General features: G+C 42.5%; 1 protein-coding gene across 1 annotated transcript in view; it reads right to left on the reverse strand.

The window, feature by feature from the left end:
• The window catches only part of LOC104498188 (mitogen-activated protein kinase kinase kinase MLT-like), a gene marked incomplete at its 5' end in the record, with an annotated part of 33,502 nt that overhangs the window by 7,037 nt on the left and 3,862 nt on the right, over positions 1 to 22,603 (reverse strand). The window contains 6 exons of the mRNA XM_010141541.1: positions 757 to 873; positions 11,685 to 11,777; positions 12,684 to 12,746; positions 13,900 to 14,039; positions 14,160 to 14,190; positions 14,925 to 14,969. Coding sequence (XP_010139843.1) covers positions 757 to 873; positions 11,685 to 11,777; positions 12,684 to 12,746; positions 13,900 to 14,039; positions 14,160 to 14,190; positions 14,925 to 14,969 — 489 coding nt within the window. The remainder of the gene's footprint in view (positions 1 to 756; positions 874 to 11,684; positions 11,778 to 12,683; positions 12,747 to 13,899; positions 14,040 to 14,159; positions 14,191 to 14,924; positions 14,970 to 22,603) is intronic.

Raw genomic sequence — 22,603 nt, forward strand, 5'->3', positions numbered from 1 at the left:
AACAGCTTTCTAACTGGTAATCAAGCTGTGTATTTTTTTTTTTTTTCATTTAGGAATTTATTCTGTTAGCTATTATCAAGTGGAACATATTAATAAAAACAAACAATTAAAATAACAGCAAACAGAATGCCCTCTGCATTAACAATGCTTCTGTGGCTTATGCTAAAAGCGGTCTTAGATGCCGGCTGGTAATTATTAACAGGCAGGTTCTGAAATAAGGTAAAATGCCCAGTGACACTGAATTGCAGATGTTCAGTGCTGTACTGTCTGTTGATGAGTTTCAGTCTTCGCAACCCATCGTTGCATGAAAGTGGGAGTTTCAGAATCATGTAAAAGTTTTAAAACCATATAAAAAAAAAGAAAAAAAAAAAGAAAGGAAAAAACCCCACAGACAAATCACGTGAAGTTTCAAACTGGAACATTTAAATCACTTTCTGCTTCTGAAAAGGAAAGTAATTTTTTCAACATTCTTTTCTTTAAGAGAGGTAATAAATTCAGAGACTACAACATGGAATTAAACCAAGAAAATACAAATTAGTTCCTTCTCTTATTTTTCTATTGTAAACATTATTGTCAGCTTAAAAGAGAACCAAAATACCTAACTCCTATTATGATACAAATCTGTTTAAAATGTGCATTTTATTTAAAAGCTGTCAAGAGATTGAGCTTCTGCAAGCACAAAAGTCGACTGCTGTGGTATTTTAATGTCTTTGTTTGAGATCCGTGAATTCGTGAAAGCTTTAAGGCTGTAAATACCTTTGTCATCTTTAAAATCTCTGCATCAGGTAGGTTAGTGTTGAATGTCACATCTTTTATGTAGGTTATTGCAATTTCATCCCCGTCCATCTCCATGTACATTTTCCATTTACAATCCTATGAATAATAAAAAAAGAATGCTGGATTGTTAGAATACAAATAAAAAAAAAACCCAAAGTGAATCAAAACTGAAAGCTAAAACCGAAAATCTAATCCTCAATATATGGGGGGAAAAAATAACCCAACAAGAAAGATAAGTAACATAAATATATTTTAGGATACACAGTTTTTCCAGGAGAAGTGTTGATAAAGGAAAATCCTTGGGTTCTCTTGTTTGCTCTCCTCTTAGCTCACCCTGAGAGACAGTCACCACGCTGACAGGTCTGGATGTCCTCAGGGGTATGGATCCCCTGAAGGGCCCCAGGAGGACGATGGCCTCACCCGCCTGGACAGACAGCCCGTTTGAGCGGGCAGTGCAGGAGCTCTGCACAACAGCATGCAAGTCAAGGCACAGGGTAGCAGTAGGAGCCACCACTTCGCGTCACAGCCAGTGCTGGCAGCCAGCCCCGAGAACACCTGCCCAGTGAACCTGGGAACAAATGACCAAAGGGTCTGTGAAACACCATTAAGACAATCGCTCAAATAACAGGCAAGAGGATGAGCTGTTTATTACAGCCCAATTATTTCAGATTCTGAGTGCCCAGGGAGGCACTGAACATCCTCAACTCCTGCTCACCTCCAATGGCACTATTAATTATAATTAAGCTCAGCTTAGAAAATCATCAGAGTGAGTCTAACAAACCAAAGCCATGAAAGGTATCTTTAAATAATCCCATGAGCTGAACATGGGGCCAACTTTCAACACCCTGCAGGTCATCCCGTGCAGGCCGAATGCTGGGACCAGAGGCTGCCTGTCCATGATGCAAACCAGCCAACATTTGCTGGTGCGTCTGGTGGCAGCTTTGGGGATCAAACACCATCCCGTGCACTGAGCCCCTCGAAAAATCAGTCCCCAGAGGGATAACAGCATTGCAGTGAGGCAAAGAGCCTCCATATCCATGCAGGCAGGAGGGAATCTGCCCTCACAGGGACAGGAGCTCCTCCAGATGTGCCAGGGGTTCAGGAGTGTCTGTGTCCGCTGCATGCTGCTGGCCAGGCAGGTGTTGTCTTGCATTCTCCTCAATTCTGCTAAGAAAATGTAAAAACTTTCAATGGGGACACAGATGGCCGCTTAGGGCCAAGGGCTTGCGTAAGCAGTTACTTGCACACACAAACATACAGCAGCCTAAAAAGTACCCGTTCGCACATGCGATTATCTGGTAGTGTTTGCACGTGCATCTCTCATAAATGTAACGTAGGAGCTCAGCCCTCAGAAGTCTCAAAGCTTTCAATCAGGCATTGAATTGGCAATTCCAAGATAAAAGAAAACTGGAGTATAATCATTTCCAAACTGCAACAACAAATTACGCTTATGAAAGCATTTGGCCCTGTGTGTCCATCTGTCCCCATTGAAAGCTTCTGCATTTTACGAGCAGAGTGGACGTGTGAGTCGGTTTTCACATTGCCCTGGTGCAAGTTTGAGAGATGGGAAACATGGTCCAGTGGTCAGGAGACAAGACTGAGCCTCAGATGTGCCAAGTTCGGTTTCCAGTTCTGCCATCAGCTTCCTATGCAACCTGACAAGGCACCAAAGCTGCCCCGTGCCTCTGTTTCCTAGTCATGGACTGTATCTCTTGCACATCCTTTTTCTGTCCTGCTTTATTGGTTTGTGAGCTAACCCGGGGTTAGACCTGTCTCTTCCCAGGTAGGTACAGCATGACACACCAGCCATGATGTTGGCTCAGGACCATATGTGCTATGTAACAGAACAACAATAGTGAAGCGAGTTGTCTTTGACTCCTCCTTGCCTCTCAAACTGTGCTCTTCTCCCTGGCCACACCATCCTTGTTGCCAGACTTCTTTGCAGGACTTCCTGAATTCATGCTACCTAGATTTCCCATTGCAGACTGAACCTGAGGCTAGAGACAAGATGCTTTATGACATAAGTTTTACAAAACCATCTGAGCCACAGAAAGAACAACATATTGACATAAAATACTATCCTCCAGTTAATTCAGCACATCTGCCATGAGAACAGTGTCAAGCACCTGAGAGCCAAAGCCGCACCTTGAGCCAGGGCTCCTGTGCCTTCAAGACTCAGGACTTTGTGCTGTTCACTCATATCTCCCTACAGACCAGATCTGACAAATGTGAGCTCGTTTCAATAAACGACACAAATCAAACGACCATCTCTAAAGAAAAGGCTGACAAGCTGTGCAAATCCAGGGTCTAGCTGGTGGTGGGCACCTGCCAGCACCCTGCCCCTCGCCGGATCTGCCGCGCATGCAGGAGCTCCCTCCATGCGGTAACGAATCAGGCTGCCCCACGCAGCTGTGGATGTACGAGCCCTGCACAAACACCGCCTTCCCCGGCTCTGAACTGCAGCTTCAGAGAAAGAAATTCACTCTCCCATCCTTCAAACCCAGCCCCCAAACATTCGGTTCTCCTTGAGTCCTCTCCAGCCACACCATACAGATACCCAAAGGGCAAATTACCATCCAAAGCACACCCTCCCCGGTCACTCAAAAATACGTCTTGTTTTATTTGGAAAGATTTTCATTTTGCATGGAACAGGAAAGGGGAAAGAGAGAGACAGAAAAACAGGGAAATAAAGACGGGAGAGAAAAGGAGAGGCTGGGAGAAAAAGAGAAAAGATGAAAGGAAAAGAAAGGAAAAGAAAGGAAGGAAAAGAAAGGAAAAGAAAGGAAGGAAAAGAAAGGAAAAGAAAAGTCAGCAGCTAGGTGACTTCTCAATCAAGGCACTTGGGAAATATCTAAGATAGGTGGCTATGTGTCTTACAAACTTGGTAATAATTTTGTTCAACCACAGAATAAATAATGCAAGATTTGTGGGCTGCAGAAAAGGACGTATTTCCCTGTTCTCCAATCGAGTTCTAGGTTCTTTTTTAGCAATGAATAGGAGAGAGATGGTCAGCCACTTAAGCAAACATTTGGCTAGAATACCAAGTATACGTATTTCAATTCTTTGATGAATTGGAGCCATAAGATGTCTTGGATCAAGACTACATTTAGTGACAGATGTATGTGGGAAAATTATTTGAAAATGGCTTGTTCTAACTGTCTGGTTGATAAATATACTTACACCAGTCCTTCAAAGAGATTTCTGTGGACATCTTGTAATTCAAGCATTAAAATACCTCCAATATTTACCTGCTCGATTTTGATTTAAATAAAGAATTTCAGCTTTTTGCTTTTAAAAAAGTAAATAGATGTGAGAGGCACAACCAGCAAAACTTTGAGAGAAAAACATTTCTGAATAACACTTTGACAAAGCCAATAAATCAGCAACCACTGCAAATGATTGTAGAAAAGCAAAGCAAATCACATGTGTATTTCGAGCCACTTCTCAGCTTCAAAACAGAAAATAAGAACACTTTAAAAATTAAGCCTCCAGCTTACTGTGGTGACAATACTCCTTTAACCCCATATGCACCAATGTCTGCAACAAAAATCAAAAAGGAAATGAAAAAGATCAGGCACAGGCTTTAAACAACAAACGTGTCTCATGCAACAACAGCTTAAAACTCTTGCTGGGGAGACACCTCATTTTTAAAGGAGGTCCAAATCCAGGATTCGTTTTAAAATCAGAGGTCGCAATAAACTTTTTTTTTTTTTTTAAGACTGAAGAAAAAATGGAAACAGCATTGTAGCAGGCAACTGGATATTAAAAGTAAGACGTAATGCAAGATGAAAAAAATATGAAAAAAAATGTTGGTCGTGCTGGTACTAAAAGTAGTAGGATGTTGATGATTTAGGTCCCCAGAAGCTCCTTTACATTCTTAGCTATTATCTATCTCAGCTGCTGAAACCTGCTGTTTTAAAGGCATCAGAGTTGAACATCTAGTGACAGCACTTGGGTTATTTATCATTATGTATCACCCCGCTACACTGTATTTTATTATTCTGGATTTAAAGGAAGATAACACAATTATAGTTAATTTGCTTCTCTTCTTTATATATATAGTGTCATGACCCACCACGGCTTTGTCCCATGAGATATTTTTAACCAAAAAGAAATCCACAAGAAACTCTCCCTAAAAATTCCATTAATAACCTCTTGTAGCGTGTATAGGTTGCAGGGTCTGGAACTAAGAATGTTTTAATCTCTTCAGCAAAACAATGTCTCATAATGATGTACAGGACTATTGCTGCACTGATGAAGAATCATACATAATTCAGCACCTTTCACTTGGCACCACTGTGATATCCTCATTAGCAGTGGCTCACAGTGGCTGTCAGATGGTGTCCATGCGAATGCAGGCATTATATTGTCTTTGAGATGTGCAGCTGCTTCCATGACACTGCCAGTATATAAAAACATGACGCCAGTTTGTTTTATTTAGTGCTAAACCTTCCAGTTTGTAAAAACAAGGCTGACACAGAGCCTGACATGAGGCAGTGAAAATAATTAGCTCTCATTTTCTCAGCCTCCTATTTCCTTCTCCCCGCTGTGTTCTCTTTCCACTAAACCACCACATGTCAGTCGAAATGGGAGGCAATTAGTGGGCTCATTTCAGTCCCCACAACTGTGCTGAAAAGAAAGTATTTATGATGGCACAATGAACAGCTGAAAGATTAAATAACATTTGCCTTTTGAAAAGAAAATGACTTCTAGCTAAATGGGCAATTTTTGATTATTCTCAAACAAGCTTAGAGTAGTTGGTTTTTAAAATACAAGAAAGGAAAATGAGTCATTTTTAGGTGAAAGAATCAAATAAAACTTGACACAGTAATGCAAATAACTGATGTTTTATTGCAAAATATGTAAATGTGTTATAACCTTAACAATGGCTGGTGTCTCAGGTCAGGGCAGGCTGTTGCCAGCCAGGCTCTAGCAAGAGAAGGTGGCTCCACCGCTGGTTTTGTTTCAGCTGTGCAGGCAGAAAAAAACAGGGGCAGAGGGGAGGCCTTCCAAGTGAGATGGTCTTAAAACGTACAGAAACAGAGCAAGTGAAAGATATATTTATGTTACCAGTTGCCTGGGTGTCTCCTCCGAACGCTGGAGCCCTTACTCCTCTGAGAGGCAACAGGCACTGCCTGGCTGGAGCTTTGCCTGGAGAAGCACAAGGCCTTTTTAAAACCTATGCAGACCACCCAGTGGTACCAAAAAACACCTGTCCCCTGGCAGCACCTGTCTTGAACAGCCAGCACTGTGAAGCTCTGTGCCGCCATGGAGGAGAACATCATGGTAAACACTGGCACCGCTACATGCTGGGGGCTGGAGCCCCGAGAAGAGGAGGCTGCAGCAGCCGAGACTGAGGGCTCTGTGATAACAGCAGTCCTGAGCCTTGCTGTAGCAGTCACCAAAAGCTGCCCTTGCATGTGACTGGAAACAGACGGATCAGTCGCAGATGCATCAGCATCCCCATGAGCAGTCAGCTTGCGACAGTGGGACTGCAAAGGTGGAAGTATGAAAAGCAGGAGTCCCTTCCCTGAGGGCTGCGTGGGCGCCCCCGCCATGTGCTGTCTGAGCCAGCCCTGTCCTCCTGTGGCATTTCCCATGGATCGCTCGTGGGATCAACAGGCTGGAGCCGTGCAGGCACCACATCCCCACTGATGGAGGGGGGATGGCATGCAGAGGCTGCAGCTCACACACATGGGCTTGCGGCCCTGTAGAATGTAGGTGTGGGAAACAGAGTGCGCAGGAGCTTGGGAAAGGCATGGCAGGGCCATTGTACATGTCCTGTGCGTTCTGGGGACAGAGGCTCCTCTTCCAGGCTTCTGTCTGGAGAGGACATGCCAAGCCTACAGACTCCTGGGAACCTGTCTGTACTTCTGCAGACATAGGTATCCGTGACCGAAGCTGTATGCATAAGAGACAACTTGTGGAAGGCAGCAAGTTAATTCACAGTGGCCAAGGCCTAAAAATAAAGCTTGAGATTAAAAAGTCTACAAAGTCAAGCGAGCAAATTACCTAGCTGAAAAGTCTATATGCCTCTTCAGGACTATGGAGCAATTTCTGAAGGGAATCCCTGGCTCAGCACTGCCTACACAAGGATTTTAAAAGCTCTTGGCTTGAGTTTGACCTCAGTTATACACAGATGCTACAGCTGGAGCAATCCCAGTGGAGGTGATGGAGTTGTAGAAACAATATGTGGTCCAGAAAAGCCTCTTCAAAAGAAAGTACAAGGAGCTCAGATCCCCTGCGCTAAACTTTTAACACCCCGCCACTGATCCACCTCCTCGGCAGACTACATTAACCAGTTATTAATAGTGCTGGTTATATTTAAATGTGGCTGCGGTTTTATTTTACAGCTTAGGTAATTTATTCTACCTAATAGATAAGAGAGAGGCTTTAGAAGATGAAGTTTCGAAATAAGGTACTCCACAGTAGAAAATTACGGTACTTGCAAGAAGGAATTTTGCAAAGGAAGTGTCAGATAAAACCAAACCCTCTGCCAGCCGTACATGCTGAAGTGGGTTAAAATACCTATAGAGCATGGGGAATATGTATGACTGAAAAACTACAAAACTGGGAGTTTAAATTTCAGATCTCCTTAGCCTTTGCTTTATTTTTAATTTTTATTTTATTTTTGCTTTATAATGTGAGGAGTACCCTACCCTGCAAATTAAACAGGTGATGTTATATCATGTCTGTCTGCACTAGGAATTATTTTTAAGAAAGTAAAGAAAGGTTTCATGAGTGTTGATACAGTAGGCGGGTGGAAAGGAAGAAGGAGAAATGGTCTCAAGCACTTGTGAAACTGCATTCCAGTTACAACAACTATTTCAATACCATTTTGTCTGGTACTGCCAGCATTCTGCCTGGTACTGCCAGCATTTTGCCAGACTGGGTTTCTCCACCTGAAGAGTTGGTCACAATGTCTGCCTAAAACAGCCTTAATATTATATTCACTTTTGCACTACACATTCAAATAAGAGCATTAAAATATAACCTAGTTTTGATATTCAAGGCTAGAAAATAGTTCACACAGTTAGCAGATGGTTTGGAAGAGGTTTGCTCCTTACCTTGTCAAATGGAGGGAGAGGTAACTGGGATAAAACAAGGCAAAATGGTGAGCCAACTTCCAGGCTTTGTATTTGGATATAGGTCAGATCATGCCACACTTGGTAAAAAATGAAAACATTCAAAAGCATGGTGAAATCAACCCTTTTGAGGACCAAAACTAAAGAATGTATCAACAGGAGACAAAAAGACCGTGAACCATCCTTCTTCAGGGGTTGGGTGATTCATCACTGCGGAGCCGACACAGCTCAGACACCTTTCCCTGATTGGGAAACTTTAATGAGCCACCTAGGATGAGAAAGTCATTGAAAATTCCCTCTTCACTTCTGCAAATCAGCTCAAGACACGATTGCCAGGGTTTGTTTTTATACCTTCTTTGGTATCGTGGAGTTAATTGTCGTGTGTCATTTCCTCCCCCCCCGCTTTAATTTGTGGAAAAAATTCCTATAAACATTTAGATCTATCACCCTTAAGCTCAGTGGGAATTGTGTACAGAAAGGTTATTTGAAGGAAGTGAATGGAAGTAACCACATAACTCCAACTACAGGAGTTGGAAAAGAAACCTCTAAAAACCAGGTTAGCTTTGCAGCGCTCACTCCTGATGCATTCAGAGAGCACAAAGGTCAACAGAGCTTTCATCACCTCCACAGACGCAGCTAAAAAGGGAAGGAAACTGTAATGAAATGACTGCATCTCTCAGCTGGTGGAACCGAACATAATCGCACTAGAAGATGCAGTTTAAATTAAATAACAAATCTGAGGCAGGTAAAGTTGCATACTGGGAAGCCAATGTTTTGTTCAGTGTAAGACAAGGCTGAACAATCAAATGTCATCCTGAAACATATTCATCAGGATCCTTGCTAAAAGGCTCTGCCATTCCTAAGGTCCTTTATTTTCCGCCTGCTTACTACAAGGTGCTCTGGCTGTGCCAGTGGGGCTCACTGCAGTGCCAGGGAGAGGACACCTGTGCCCCGAGAAACCATCTTCACACCTGAGACAGTGTGCTGCTCTGACTAGCCAAATGCATCTGAATTAACCTGCACCTCTGGGTCCTGGGCCAGTTCATCCAGCACTTTTATGCCCTGTGGCACCGTGGAACATCACGCTGCACGCCAAGGCTGCACCCACACCAGAGCTTGAGTTCAGATTCAGGAGCATGCTTTTGTCCCACATCTGTTTTGATCCATGCTTTGCTAGAACTACCTCTGAGCACACGGACAGGCTTGCTTCCAGGTGCAGCTACGCCAGAAGATGCACTACAATAACTAATGGGAACTCAGCCCAGGAGACCAGCGCACAGCCAGCCTGGGGTCAATCCTCGCAGTGTGACCTGTTCCTCTCTACAGGGCCCTTCCTGCTGCACTGCACCAGCTCCCAGCTGAGCCTGAGGTACGTAGGTACATAGGTCTAGCAGCCTACACAATGCACAAGGAACACAAGTTCTCAACTCAACCCAGATTTGAGCTTGTTGCCTCTTTTTCCTCATGGCTGAAACAGGAGAAATGCTTCTTAGCTAGACAGCCAGTTACAGGGACTGATTAGGGTAAAGTTCCTTTGAGAAATTTATTTTTAAACTGATGTAGGCCAGCTTTTTAGCTATAAAGATGGTGGAAGGTATGATCCCAAGTGCTTCTGCTGACCTAGTTTTACAGGAACAGGCACCACTCTTCTACAAAAATGGGACAGTACAACAAGTTCAATCCTGGTTTACCCAGTGTCCCCAATTCATTTCGGAACAAATCTGGATGGCTGCCATAGCTGGCTTAAAGCAGCCTCTAGGGGAGCTAGAAGATCGTATCCAGGGATTTTCAAAGAGGCAAGCGAGCGGAATTTTCTGCGTTGTACGTACCACACCAGTCTTTGTTAGTGGTATGTTTAATGCAAATTACCTTGCTTGCACTGGCCCTAGTGTCCTGCCTGAAAAGCTCAGTCCAGCTACTCCTTCTAGACCACCTTTAAACACTGGCTTAGCTGCAACACCTGTAAAGGCAGGCATCAGTTAACAGGTCGATCTTGGACAGAAGAGTGCAGCCCAGACAAGCTCAGGCGACAAATCACACATTCCCTGGAAGGCATCAGGGACAGAGGTGCTGCAGTGGGGGCAGATGCCAGGGAAGGCATGCCTGGCACGCACCCTCCGCTGGGGAGGGAACAGCTTCCTTAGAAAGAGGCCTGATGGCACACACAGCGGAGGAGCAATTACGGGATCACAGGGAAGGCAAGACCTAAAGAAAAACGGCTACTCAGTTGGCCCAAAAGTTATGTCAGCACTACGCCGGCCCATTGAACTAGCCCTGTCCTCTCATGACAATGCAGCTTCCATCCTGTAGACTTCAGCGCACTGTCTCATTCCAAATTTTGTCATCACAGCTGAAATATCTGCTTGTCCTCGAATTTAGTAGGCATTAGTGCAACTTGAATTTCTCTTCCACAGTCAGAGGTCTATTCACTCCTCTTGCTCTTTCCTGGAGGAGGTTGCCCACCTCCCTGATCTACACCTCGCAATCCACATTGGAAATGGGAGGGAAATACGAGCTATTTCATGGACTTTTTGTTCCTTGTAGAGTTGCACATGGGAGAGAAAGATGCACACCTACAGAAAAGCAGCTCTAACAGCATCATAAGGTACGTGCATTCAAGAACACTGAGACAGTTTAGGTAATTCACAGTGATTAAGATTTTCATAGCAAAAAAAGGGCTTAGGATAAAAGAAACAAACAAAAAAAGGAAATCTCCAGACAAAAAGCAAAAAGCTTTTTAAAACTGATGAAATGATTTCAGTACGAGTCCAAGTTCCTACTAAGTACAAACCTAAATGCTTTCTCTGCAAGCACCACCAAGTACAGAAATCAAGAGACTTCTGCAAACAATATGCCTTGAAAGCAACACAGCCAGATAACACAAGATGAAAGTCAGCCACCCACAAGTTTAGGGTGGACACACAATGCAGATTTGTCAAACACAAAAGGAAACAAATCCTGCTGTCACAACCCTTGACTCTAACTCAGAAATCCTTTGCACACCATTTTCACATAGATGATTAATTCTAAAACCCTTGAACTCAAGAGTCCATAGCAGACTGGATAAAGAAAACAAAAAGCATGGGACAAACCTCACTCTCAAGAAGAGACAATGTGATGGAAATGCACTGCTGAAACATCTAGAGTCATCAATGCTCCTGTTACACAGGTTGTAACAAGAGATCCTTGAACCAGCTTGACTTGGAGCTGAGGTTTGACTAGGATGTGGCATGCTGGCAATTGCCTTTTTCTCAGCCGCTGCACAGTCGTTTTGCCATCGGCAATGTGCAGATGTACCTCTCCCTCCTTCCCCAGTACCATGAGTGAACAGTCACCTCCAGGACCAGCCCTGTCCTCCCCAGCCAGCAGACATAGATACCACGTTCCAAACTCCTCTTGGTTGCATAAAAAAACACCACCTTTTCTCTGAGGCAAAAGGAATAGTCTGTCCACTAACATCAGGTGTACAGCACTGTTCAGCTGTGAATGTTTTGGGGGTTTTTTTGCATAAATGTTATTTCACAGCCATTGGGATAAAAGGAACAAAGCAAAAGTCTGAATCCCAGAAATTATTGTTAAAAAAATTGTTCACAAGGAAACAAAAGCTTTCAGAGCTTTCTGTGTCACTCTTTTCTTCCTCACCTGCTCTGGGGTGCAGTTCCCCATCACTGATGCAACCCTATTTGTCACCTTGGCACTTGGTCAGTTCTTTCCAAGACAAAAAGACTCTCACAGCAAATTATCTTCTTGTGCCCAGAAGACACTAGACCTTCTGGGTCATGATTGTTAACCAAACCAACTGATTTCGCACTCCCGGCTTACCTTTGGACCATTTCCTGGCTTCAAGTGATAACCAAAAACGAGTTCAAGATTCACTACTTTCTCTATGTTTTCTTCAGCTCCACCTGCGGAATCCTGACAGAAAACAGCAAGGTGAGACTTCACATCTATCACAACCCTCTGGGAGACAGTAGCACGGTCTTCGGTAGCAGAAAGGATTTGCCTTTCAGATGCTACAAGTGGGGCAGGCAGCAGGAAGGAGCCATCGCTCTGCCCCGATCATGCCGCAATGGAAGGCACCTGCGAGATTTCTGCTGCGTGATTTCTGCTCCTGGCTGAGCTGCTCCAGCACGGCACTGCGGCAGCCGCTGCTACTGGAATTGCCACCAGCACGGCAGGGAAGCCCTGACTTCCATTTTCCCCTTCAGAAAACAGAGCTGCGCTGTATGTAAATTCACTTTCAGTGGATTTCACTCTATAACTGTGCAATAAATTATGACTTAAAAAGCTACTTCAGGCTTGGGTCTAGAATTGCTTGATCAGCTCTCTGAATTAAATCAGGCAAATACCTGCTCTGGCAATCCCGAGGTTCCCACTCTCTCCCTTCTGCATATTCTTGTTACCGGTATCAGAAAGCCAACAGGTTAACACAAGGGTGACTAGACATTATAAATCATCCTTCTCTCCTGCAACGTTAACAAACTGAGGAATGATGGGCTCATTCTGGGCCAGGGGTCTGCCATTCTTCGGAGGTGAGCACTAATTTCTGATTAATGATATCAAAGGAACTGCACACTGTAGTCTTTTGATTTAATACTACCAGTTCCATGATAAAATCTTATAGCCTCCTTGAAAACAACTTCTATTATCCTATTACTTGTTCTGATGTGACCCATTGCTGCTGTTGACCCTCCGCATGTCACAACCCTCGAAAACTGCTGCTTCACCCTCCCATGAAGGGTAGGAAAGTTGAAGACACAAGAACAGTAGAATGTTCATACCAGCACAAGAAGCACTTCTTATAAAAACAGTGAGACTTGCCTTAATTAATGGTGGAAAATGAAACAGATTTAGGTAGTCATGGGTTAACTTCTCAATAGCAGTCTGAAAAAAAAGAATAAAAAAAAAAAATCAGATGAGAGTCATACCGCAGATACCAGCATGAAAACCAGCACAACTCTGTGTGCTCTGTGTTTTCCTTTGCGGATACATTAGGGCACGTGAGAAGAGTTTAAAACACAGCCCTGTTCTGGAAACTGTTCTGGTAGATCGGCCCCATTTCACATTCAGAATCAGATCTGCTTAGTCAGGGATGTTTGGGGGGTTGTTTTGGTTGGTTTTATTTACGCTCAATCAACCCAGGAAGCCGAAATCTTTCATTTTGGACATTATTGACTTTGTTAGGTTTCAATAATTTTCCCTGTAGGAAATGTAAATTAAATATATCAGTAATGGTGTGTGGCATGGAAAAAATAGCGGATAAGCCAAAGAGGAATAAATCTGTGTGTCTTACGAAGCTGTATTTGTAGGACTAGCAATTAGAATACGAGTATCTCTTTCCTCGTAAATTGTGGAATAAAATCATTGAGACCAAACAGAATTACAGATGCTGCTTTTAGAGATATCCTTTTCCAAAGCTGACTGCCAGGAAACTGAACTCTCTTCTGTGGCTACAGTATTAATACTATCAGGGCTGTTGTGATCACATTTTCCAGACCATGATTTTCCTAACTCATTACAAACATCAGCTATTTAAAACCATGAAATAAAGCCTTACGAGCAAAAGCAACCTGGCTGTCAAACAGTTTTAAAAGTTGTCCAATGAAGTTTTGTTAGTCACAGTAAGTTTTAAACTACAGATGAGATGTTGAAGTTCAGAGATTTCAGTTCAAATAATGTTCCTATCCGCTCCTCCCTCAGCTGAAGAGAAATCTTTGGGGAGAACTCTCTCTGAAGATATCCAAAGCTTTCTGCTGGGAAAAAGGCCCTCCCAGGAGAATCTTCAGCAGTACTGACGATCCAGCCCACAAGAAAACCAAGAACTGCAGAGGAGTATAAAGACCACAGCCTCATAAAATGCTCAGGTTGCTCTGGGTTCTAGATCCCTATGAACCTGTAACTCTGGAGGTTTTACACCAAATGTCCTCTGCTTAGCTTTGTAACTTCTTTTGTTGTTAATACTGTTGAAAAACCATAGACTCCTTCTTAATATTCACACTATAACCTATTGCAACATCCAACATATGCTGTTAAATACCTTTAAATGGATGATGTGTCCTCTGGAAACAATTCCCATGTCCTTTAAATCCTCTTCTTCCAGAAGCAGCAATCGTTTCCCAGTGATATGATGTTCCTTAAACAAGCTAGCATATACACTCATTTCACCAGAAGCATCGCCTTAAGATAAGAGAGGTTATTCAGATATCCATAGGGTGCTTTACTGGAGGAAGAAAAAGATGACCAAATGTATGCGCATTCATAAATGTGAATGTTAAGGTACATATCAGTAACTTTTACCTTTTCTAGTAAGTTGTTGCATCCAGAAAAACTGCAAGAAAGAGGAATCAGTCTTGAAGTTCAGATTATCAAAATTCTGTATTACAGTTATTTGGAGTTCACAAGTAAACATTCTTTTTTAGAACAAAATTTTGAAAATGTTTTAACTTTGGGTTAAAGGACTCAAGATTTACCAATGCAAGAGATCACTTTTTATTTAGCTTTTTAAAACTGCCTTCTATTTTGCAGCCACTGTCCTCAGTTTATCATTAGGAAAAACAACAGAAATGACCGAAGCAGAAGCTTAATGACCTATTACATGCTAAAAAGGATTAAGTTAAGGAGCCAGGGCTATTATGGCTTTTGCACTGGCTTTCCAGACAGTTCTTCAGTAAACATTAGCTAAACAACCCCACGATGGCGAACAAGTCAGGAGGGTGCTAGATGGGATGTTAAAATCACTATGACACATTACTATGCTAGACAGGTCCTGGGGCACTTTCACATTCCTTAAATGATCACTCAGGAATGCTCTCCTGGCTGCTGACAGCTCCCAGCAGAAATTATTTTCTGGACATTGGAAAATGTGGCTGTTTTTTGAACGTCTCTCAAGTCCTTAATTTACTCATGGTCATTTTAAAGCCTTTCTGGGATACATGTCACCAAAAAAATCACGGTAAAATCTCACCTAGATGTCCTGATCTGGCTTTCCCTTCCTCTGTACTCTGTCATTTGTTAGAGAGCTCCAGCAGCAGAACGCTGGCCACAGTAACACAAAATACTCACCACATCTTCTTCAGTCCACGCACAAATATCAAAGGAGGGCAGCAACTGTGTGAGAGATACGAATTGAAAAGAAAACCATCTGACCATTTTTCTTCCCTCCATCCCAATTTTCCTCTGGTGGCTGACTTTATTCGGCTCCTTCTCCCCTGCAAAGGGCAGGACTTTAGGCTGCAACTCTCACAGTGAAATACTAAACCCCTGGATTCACACTGGATATGGACTGGCTCCAACAGCATGGTGGCAATGCTAAGTCGATCCCATCACTTTATGTACATAAAATTATCAGCAGATCTCCAACAGAAACCATTTAAGAAGCAAAAGTAAACTGTCTGATGGCAAGGGACTCTCTAGCTGCCTCTTCTCTCAGCAGTATTGCTATGGGAAGGCTTTTGCACCACTTGCTTCCTGCAATGCAAATAATGCTGTGACTCTCTCTGGAATGACGGGTGTTTTCTGCTAAAGGAAGGAAAATGTCACTAGACAAGGTGAAAGCAGAATTTGGAGTTGGGCCACTGTGGCTAGTCTTCCTGTACAAAGTGCCTTTCGGTTTCTGCTAACAATTTGTAACTGCTCCCCTGAGGCTGGGGCAGTGTGCCACTTCCCAGCCTCCTCCGGTACTGCAGCCCACACAGGGCGTACTTTGTTGTACACAAGATGGTGTTACCTCTTGAAGCACAAGGAAACCACAGAGGATGCACAGGAGAATGGCCGCAGTAAGTGAAATTCTGGAATGATTTGAAAACTGACACAGGAGAAGATGTCACTGTAATACTGATTTGCCATTTTACTCATTCAAGCATATGCTATCCAAAGCTTCACTTTCTTGGCATTTTTATCCAGCTAAAACATTAACGTTAATTGATACATATGTATTTGGACTGTCGTTGTCTCCCAAAGGCTCAGTACCATGATGCAGTTGCAAACTTACTTGATGTACATAACATTCACTTATGACTCAGCTCAGTTACCCACCAACTTCCAAAGCTTTGTCACCTCCTCCAGAGCCACCCACGAGCTCTCCAGCCCCCACTCACAGGCTAAGCATGCCCCCCAGCAGCCACTCACCCCTGCCTGCAACCAGCTGAACACTGAGCCCCAGGGCAGAGTTGGCCTTCATGTGACTTAGCACTTCCCTGGCTCTTCGGGAAAGAGACTAGGTCTAGTGTAATCCACCCACAACTTCAGCCACTGCTGAGAAACGCCCCCTGCAGCATCCATGTGAAACTTCCACTGAAGGACTTCTGCCTCCATATCTATGACTTCTTAAAGCCCACCCCACTTTGAGGACTCTTCAGATCCTCCTTCTCCACCAACATTTCAGCCAAACCTTGCTAGGCACAAACCATCCATGAGACCTGCTGAGCCACCTCTGTGAGGAAGATTTAGTGGACCCTCAAACCCATCCCTTTTCCCACTGCTTCCCCAAAGGAGACAGAGCCAGTGGCATCAGGGCTAAGTTGCAGAAGGGAAGATGTGTCTGCCAGAGAAAAAAAAGAGACCTTCCTGACTTTTTCTCTCTACACCACCATACGTCCAGCAAATCTTCTCAACCTACCTGCCATTAGTCAGGCATTCCCTATGCTAGCAGCCACCTGCAGCCTGGGCAGGACACTGTGGGCCAAAATAGTGCTGGTGGCAACACTTGAGCATGAGGGAGGGCAAGTGAGAAGCATAAACATCCTTAGGAAGGCAGTGGATCGTGCCTTCTGAGGGCACTTACAGTCAAACCAGCTGGTGCTGTGGGAAGAGCATGACACAGTAATTTGTGCAACTGAATCATTTACTGCAGAAGTCAATGTTGCATTTTTAGTTGCACAATGCATTTTTTAGCTTTTCCCATGTTTAAATATAAGCAGTGGCAGAATACCTTCTGTATAATTTCACATTTGTTTTAAGAAGATGGGAGAATAAAGGATAAATGTTGCACAGTGAGTAATGCAAAAAGTGACTTAAACCAGCAGACAAAAAGGAACCTCTTGAAACACCAGCATTTTACACAGGGACACAAATGCATAAAATTTACTGTCAAAATGTTTATTGCAAAATAGAAGTTTAGAACAAAGAGAAGCAAAGGAAAAAGTTCACATCAAAAGAAAGTTTATGACACCAACTGAAGGAATTGAATACATTGCATGATTTCTTTTTGTTTGCTTTAGTTTTACACTGGAAAAATCAAATCCACAGTGTGAATAAAACAAGACATCTTACGTCAAGTGCAATAAAGAGAATAACTGACGCTGCAAGGTTTTACCACACAGAAGTGTAACATCGCATGTTCCACACAAGTGATATATTCAGTTTACAGCACAAGAGTTTTGGCACAGGCACTGCGCTCAGCTTTGCTTTTCAGAAGGGAAAACGAAGTTTTCTAACACCGTGAAAATATTTTCTATTCAAATTTCACCGGTTCACACTAGAAGCGTAAGTAGCATTAACTCCTAGTATTCAGTACGAAACTTCTTCAGTAGTGCAAAAGCAAGAAATGCAGTGGACTATATCTGACTTTAAAAGGCATGTGGATATTTAGCACACAATATAAAATATTTAAAGAAGTTGTTGGTTCTACAGTTTTAAAATTAAATCTTCACACATCAGAAATCTCTGTGCAGATTTTACAGTGTACACTAAGTCGAAGTCTGGGGGAAAAGGGAAAGGTCTCTCCTCCAGATTCCTACCAGTGCATTTTAAGGGCTGTGAAAATTACTAAATGAACTTATTTTTCCACCTGAACATTCTACCTGGGACTGTAGTTAAAACCTCCGTCAAGTTAGCAGTCTCATTAAAAACCTGTAAAAGTTGCCTGATTACAGAAAAAGGAACTACAGTACTAAAGACACACCGTAATGCTGCTCAGTACTTAACAGCTAACACGACACTATAGATTTACTGCTACTGCTGATAGCAATAGAAATCATTATATAAATCAATAGTTAACTTGGAATAAACACTTTAAAATCCAGAAGGAAAGGGAATCAACATCTAACAAAAGAGCTGGAACGATAAACAAATGTCAGGAACGTGACTATGTGACGAGATGCTGCAGCAGACCTCACCTCCTGGAAGCCCTTCCCACAGAGGGGACAAGCTCCATGCCAGGCAGCACACAGCCAGCTGGCGATGCAGCACACCTACACTCCACACCTTAGGACACTTGCTGCTCCCAAGGAATTAGTAGTGTGATCAGCACAAAAATAACTAGACCACAAGTTTTGCTTCATTAATTCCCCCTTATGTTTTTTCCCCACTGCTGAAGGAAAAGAAAGGGAGTTGGGAGTTGGGCATCCTGTCTTGGTCCCAGCTCACCCTGTATCTTTAAGCAAGCCAAAAGCTGATCCTCGCCATTCTTCCACATTACCCACCTCAGTCAATGTTGGCAATACAACAGCCTGGTAAAAATGAGAACTTCAGGCCTGGTTCTCACCTTTCTCCTCCATCAAATGCAACAGTATTATTTTACTGCAGACACCTCTAGGGCTTTATGGATGGTAGAGAAAGTAGGGATCCCAAAAGGCCTAGTGGGGTCTAGTGAGCTGAGAGGTCTAAGAGGCATGGGAAGGCTTTCAGGGGCTTTGCTCATATAGCCCAGAGCAGCCAGGGAAAAACCTTCTGGGTCTGATTACTGCTTTCATAAGCTGACACACTATATAGCTGTGGACTGTTGTGACGATGATACAGGTAGAAGACAGACTAGGTTGCACTGCAGAGCAAAATCAGGTGTGGAAGATGATACTCTGACCTCCTCCAACCAACATACCTGCCCACCAGAGAGCCACTTTCAAAACCTTTATCTAGTGAGAAGCTTATCAGAGACAGAAACAACACAGCTTCATCTTCACATATGATTTTTGGCTTGTAAACTGGAGACATCTGGTATGAAAGTTATCACAGGAAAGTAAAAATGCAATCAATACCATTCTTTGTTTAATAAGCATAGCCAATATCCTAAGTATAACACTATCTCAAGGGAATTGCATCAGAAGAGTTTGTCACGTTATCAACTACCTTCTCTACAATTCAGAGACACCTTTGCTACTTTGAACACACAGCCAAGTCTTAACAAGAGTTTAAATTTTTCCTCAGTATAGCTTAATTTGCTTTGACAAATAATGTATGGGGAAAGAAAGGAGAAGGGGAGAAAACCCATCTTTGTTCCATTAAATAATATTGTAACTAAACAGATAGTGGAAATTCCTATGAGCATGCTACCAAATTCTGATGATATTTTGATGGAACAATTTACATGCCTGGAAAAACACAAAACCTTGAAGACAGACAAATCTTGTCATTTTGCAGCTATGAAATGCTGTGTCATAGTACTTAAGGACAAATTTTACTTCTGTAATGATTAAGGAGAAGATTTACAAATTCAGTTAAAACCCATGAAATATAAATGTTCATGAAGTGCTCTGAGATTGTCAGATGCTAAAAAAAGTGCAAAACATCAATGCTAGGGACAGATTTTTGGGATTTTTTGAATACTAAATGTACCGAACCAAATTTCCTTTTCTGTTAAAACTGTACAACCCTACACTGCCTGTGTAGCACAGTAATTTATGCATGATGACACACCTCTTAAGATCTAAAGTGTACACATTAGAATACACAAATCCATCAAATTTTCCTGGGTGCAAAGTGACAGTTACAAAAATAGTATTGTTGCTGTGGGTGTTAGCAGACATAGACTTACAAAAATAGTACAAATCTGCACTGGAAACAGCCTATTTGCTCTTTATTTCCATTTAATTATTTGCCCTTCGGTGTTCCTTTTCCTCCCTAAAATCAGGTTGCTTTGATGGACCTAAGAAGCCATCCCTACCTCTGCCGAAGAAGCAAGCTTCTTCTTGGGATATTCCATAAACTTATTACACCATTTAAATTACAATTCTGTCATGAGGAAAGCTTCCTGATGCAAGAGGCTTAACTTCAAGCCAATGGACTTGTCGGGAATCAGGTGGAACGTGGAATGACATCCTACAGAAATTAAGCATCTTGAGGGTCTAATCCTGTGCAAGAGGAGTGGAGCAGGCTAGCTTGAAGTACGGCACCTGGTGCCTTGCAGCTTACCAGTGCTTACGCTCAAGGATAAAACAATTCTTTCTCACAACCCAAAAAGGTGCCCATGTAATGATTTCAGGCCTGCTGTTTTCTAATGTGTCCATTTCTCTCTAAGCTATCTACAACACCGCTCACTATAATACACAGGTTAGACCTGTGTAACAGGCAAGCCTGTAATTAAAGAAGCTACTCAAAACCAGAAGTTTTCATAAAAGAAACCCCTACAGTAATTGAGAATGAAATTTTGATGGCTTATTCCCATTACAGCTGAACTAGACAGTAATGTTTTCCTTTTGAAATGTTGCCCTTCTTCCTTGGGCAAATATTTTACATCATCTTCCTTTCTAACCTGCATTTGTGTTTGCACTGCTTTCCCCCGCCTCCTTCTGCATCAGCACTAAAGGGGTTATCAGGGGAGTCGTACTTGCTGCTCTCAACATAAGTGCCTGTCAGGAAATTATTGCAGCAGATTGTTACACACTTTTTACAGTAAGTCACAACAGCAGTGGCAGTATTTTAAAAGTGATTTAGCTGCAAAAAACAGGTGTGCAGAGACTAGTAAATGTTCCTTATGTTAACACCACCATGGATAATTTCACATAAGCCACAGCAGTAGGGCCCAAGCTGAAATGTCATTGTGGCTCATCTTCGTCCTTTCATAAGGGCAGCACACGTGGTTTAGGACATGCAACAGAACCAAAATTTACTAACACCAATTTTTACTCTCAATAAAGAATAAAGAATTCTCTACAAGAATAAGTCCATCAGGTTAACAAAGCTTCCTGGATTTACATCAACGCACTGAAAACGACCTTCTAGATCACAATGTCTGATAATAGATGCAGAGGTCTGATTGCAGTTTGCTTGCTAGAGTGAATTACAGACACATGCACATACACATGAAAAGAAAAAAAAGAACATTTATACAAATCATCTACCAATAGGGATTACCCGGATTCTGCTGCTGTTCAGTTTTTAAACTGTGTATTTAACTAACTCCTCTCTTCCCCTTTACCAAGCTTCTCCTTCCTAGAAACGTATTTGTGACTTCCCACAATGCCACCTTGAAAAAGGCTTTAAATTAGAAACACAGCAAACCTCTTCACTGCAACAGTAAGAAAGAATGGATTGTAGAGAATAGAAAACCTGGAAGTACAAGTATATTCTTATGCTTAACAATTAAAGGGGTAAGGGAAATGACAAAAAACACGGAAGAAAAATTTGAAGTACATTAATGGCATTAAAGGCACTGAAGTTCCCCCCAGTGTTTTCAGATCTTAAGTTTATCAAGCCATAGTTTCTGTAATCAGGCATCAAGAATTATAGATATAATCATGGTTCTTAAAATAATAATAATCTCAATTAGTTTGGAAAATTTAGTTCCAAATTTCATCAAAGCAGAAATAAGTCAGCACAATCTAAACAAAAACAACATGACTTCCCACACAGAAACACGCTCAGCCTGGAAAATATATCTCCCCCCCCACCCCCCCACCCCCAAAAAATATACCCCCCCCCCCCCCCCCCCCCCCCCCCCCCTTTTTTTTTTTCTTTTACAGGTTTTAAACAGACCAAACTGACAGGATTCTTGTTCTAAAACTTTATTGTTTTGCTTTGCTAAAACCAATTGCAGGGTTAATTCTATAACTGATTTCATTCACTGCTATCATCTGTGTCATCAAAATAATCATCGTCATCATCATCATCTGACCAGTCGAATTCACTGAAACCCAAAGCCATGTTGATTTTCTTTCCTTTTCTCATAGAGGTGGTTTTAGAAGAATTCTTTTTGGCTTGCATGTTTATCTGCATTCCAGAATGCAGGACAGATCCTGCTTGGTTCAGAGAGAAGATATCCCCAAAGCCCGTCATCATCAAGGCCTTCAGACTTTGGTTCATGCCAGCTACCTCCCCGTTACTTGTTGTTGTGATCTGACATGACATCTCTGCACTGTTTGACTCCTCTGTTTTAGATTCAAAGTAAGACTCCTCAGACATTCTTGCAGCAAGAGGTAAGAAAAACTATTTAAAGGAGGAAAGGACAGAGCAAAAGTGAAAGTTAGAACCAATTTAAAAATCAAGGAAAAAGACACCACCAGATTAGTTGGCAATCAACAGAAAGCACAACGATTAGTGAATCTAAACATGGAGATCAGGTAAGACTTCATTAAACCAACAGCTTTATTTCGGGGTCATTGCTCTTAAACAAAAGTGCAAAATCACTGAGTCGCATGGCAAGAACCACAGGTAGCAGAGCTTTCACGACAAGAGAAGGTTCCAACTCTTCAATCCTTCATTTTGTACAGCCAAGTGGACTGGCTCCCAAGGCAATGTGGGTACAACAGAAGTCTGAGTGAGTTGCTTAATTGAACATTTTTGGATTGAAGAATAAATTGCATTAAGATCAGAGAACCCAAACAAGCTCCCCAAGTTTGGTGCAGCAGCCCTCTAAATATCAGAAGGAACAGCAGCAGTATTATTTGTGCAAAGACTGGTTTTGAGCGTGTGCTCAAAAGGAGAGGAAGGGGTCACCCTGCAACAGTCGCATCAGAAACGAGCCTCCCACCAATGCAAAGGACATGGGAACAGGCCTCCAGCCCATACCAGCACCTTGCTGCTGGAAG

Source organism: Buceros rhinoceros, unplaced genomic scaffold (assembly GCF_000710305.1).
Source record: "Buceros rhinoceros silvestris isolate BGI_N320 unplaced genomic scaffold, ASM71030v1 scaffold16608, whole genome shotgun sequence".
Lineage (NCBI taxonomy): Eukaryota > Metazoa > Chordata > Aves > Bucerotiformes > Bucerotidae > Buceros > Buceros rhinoceros.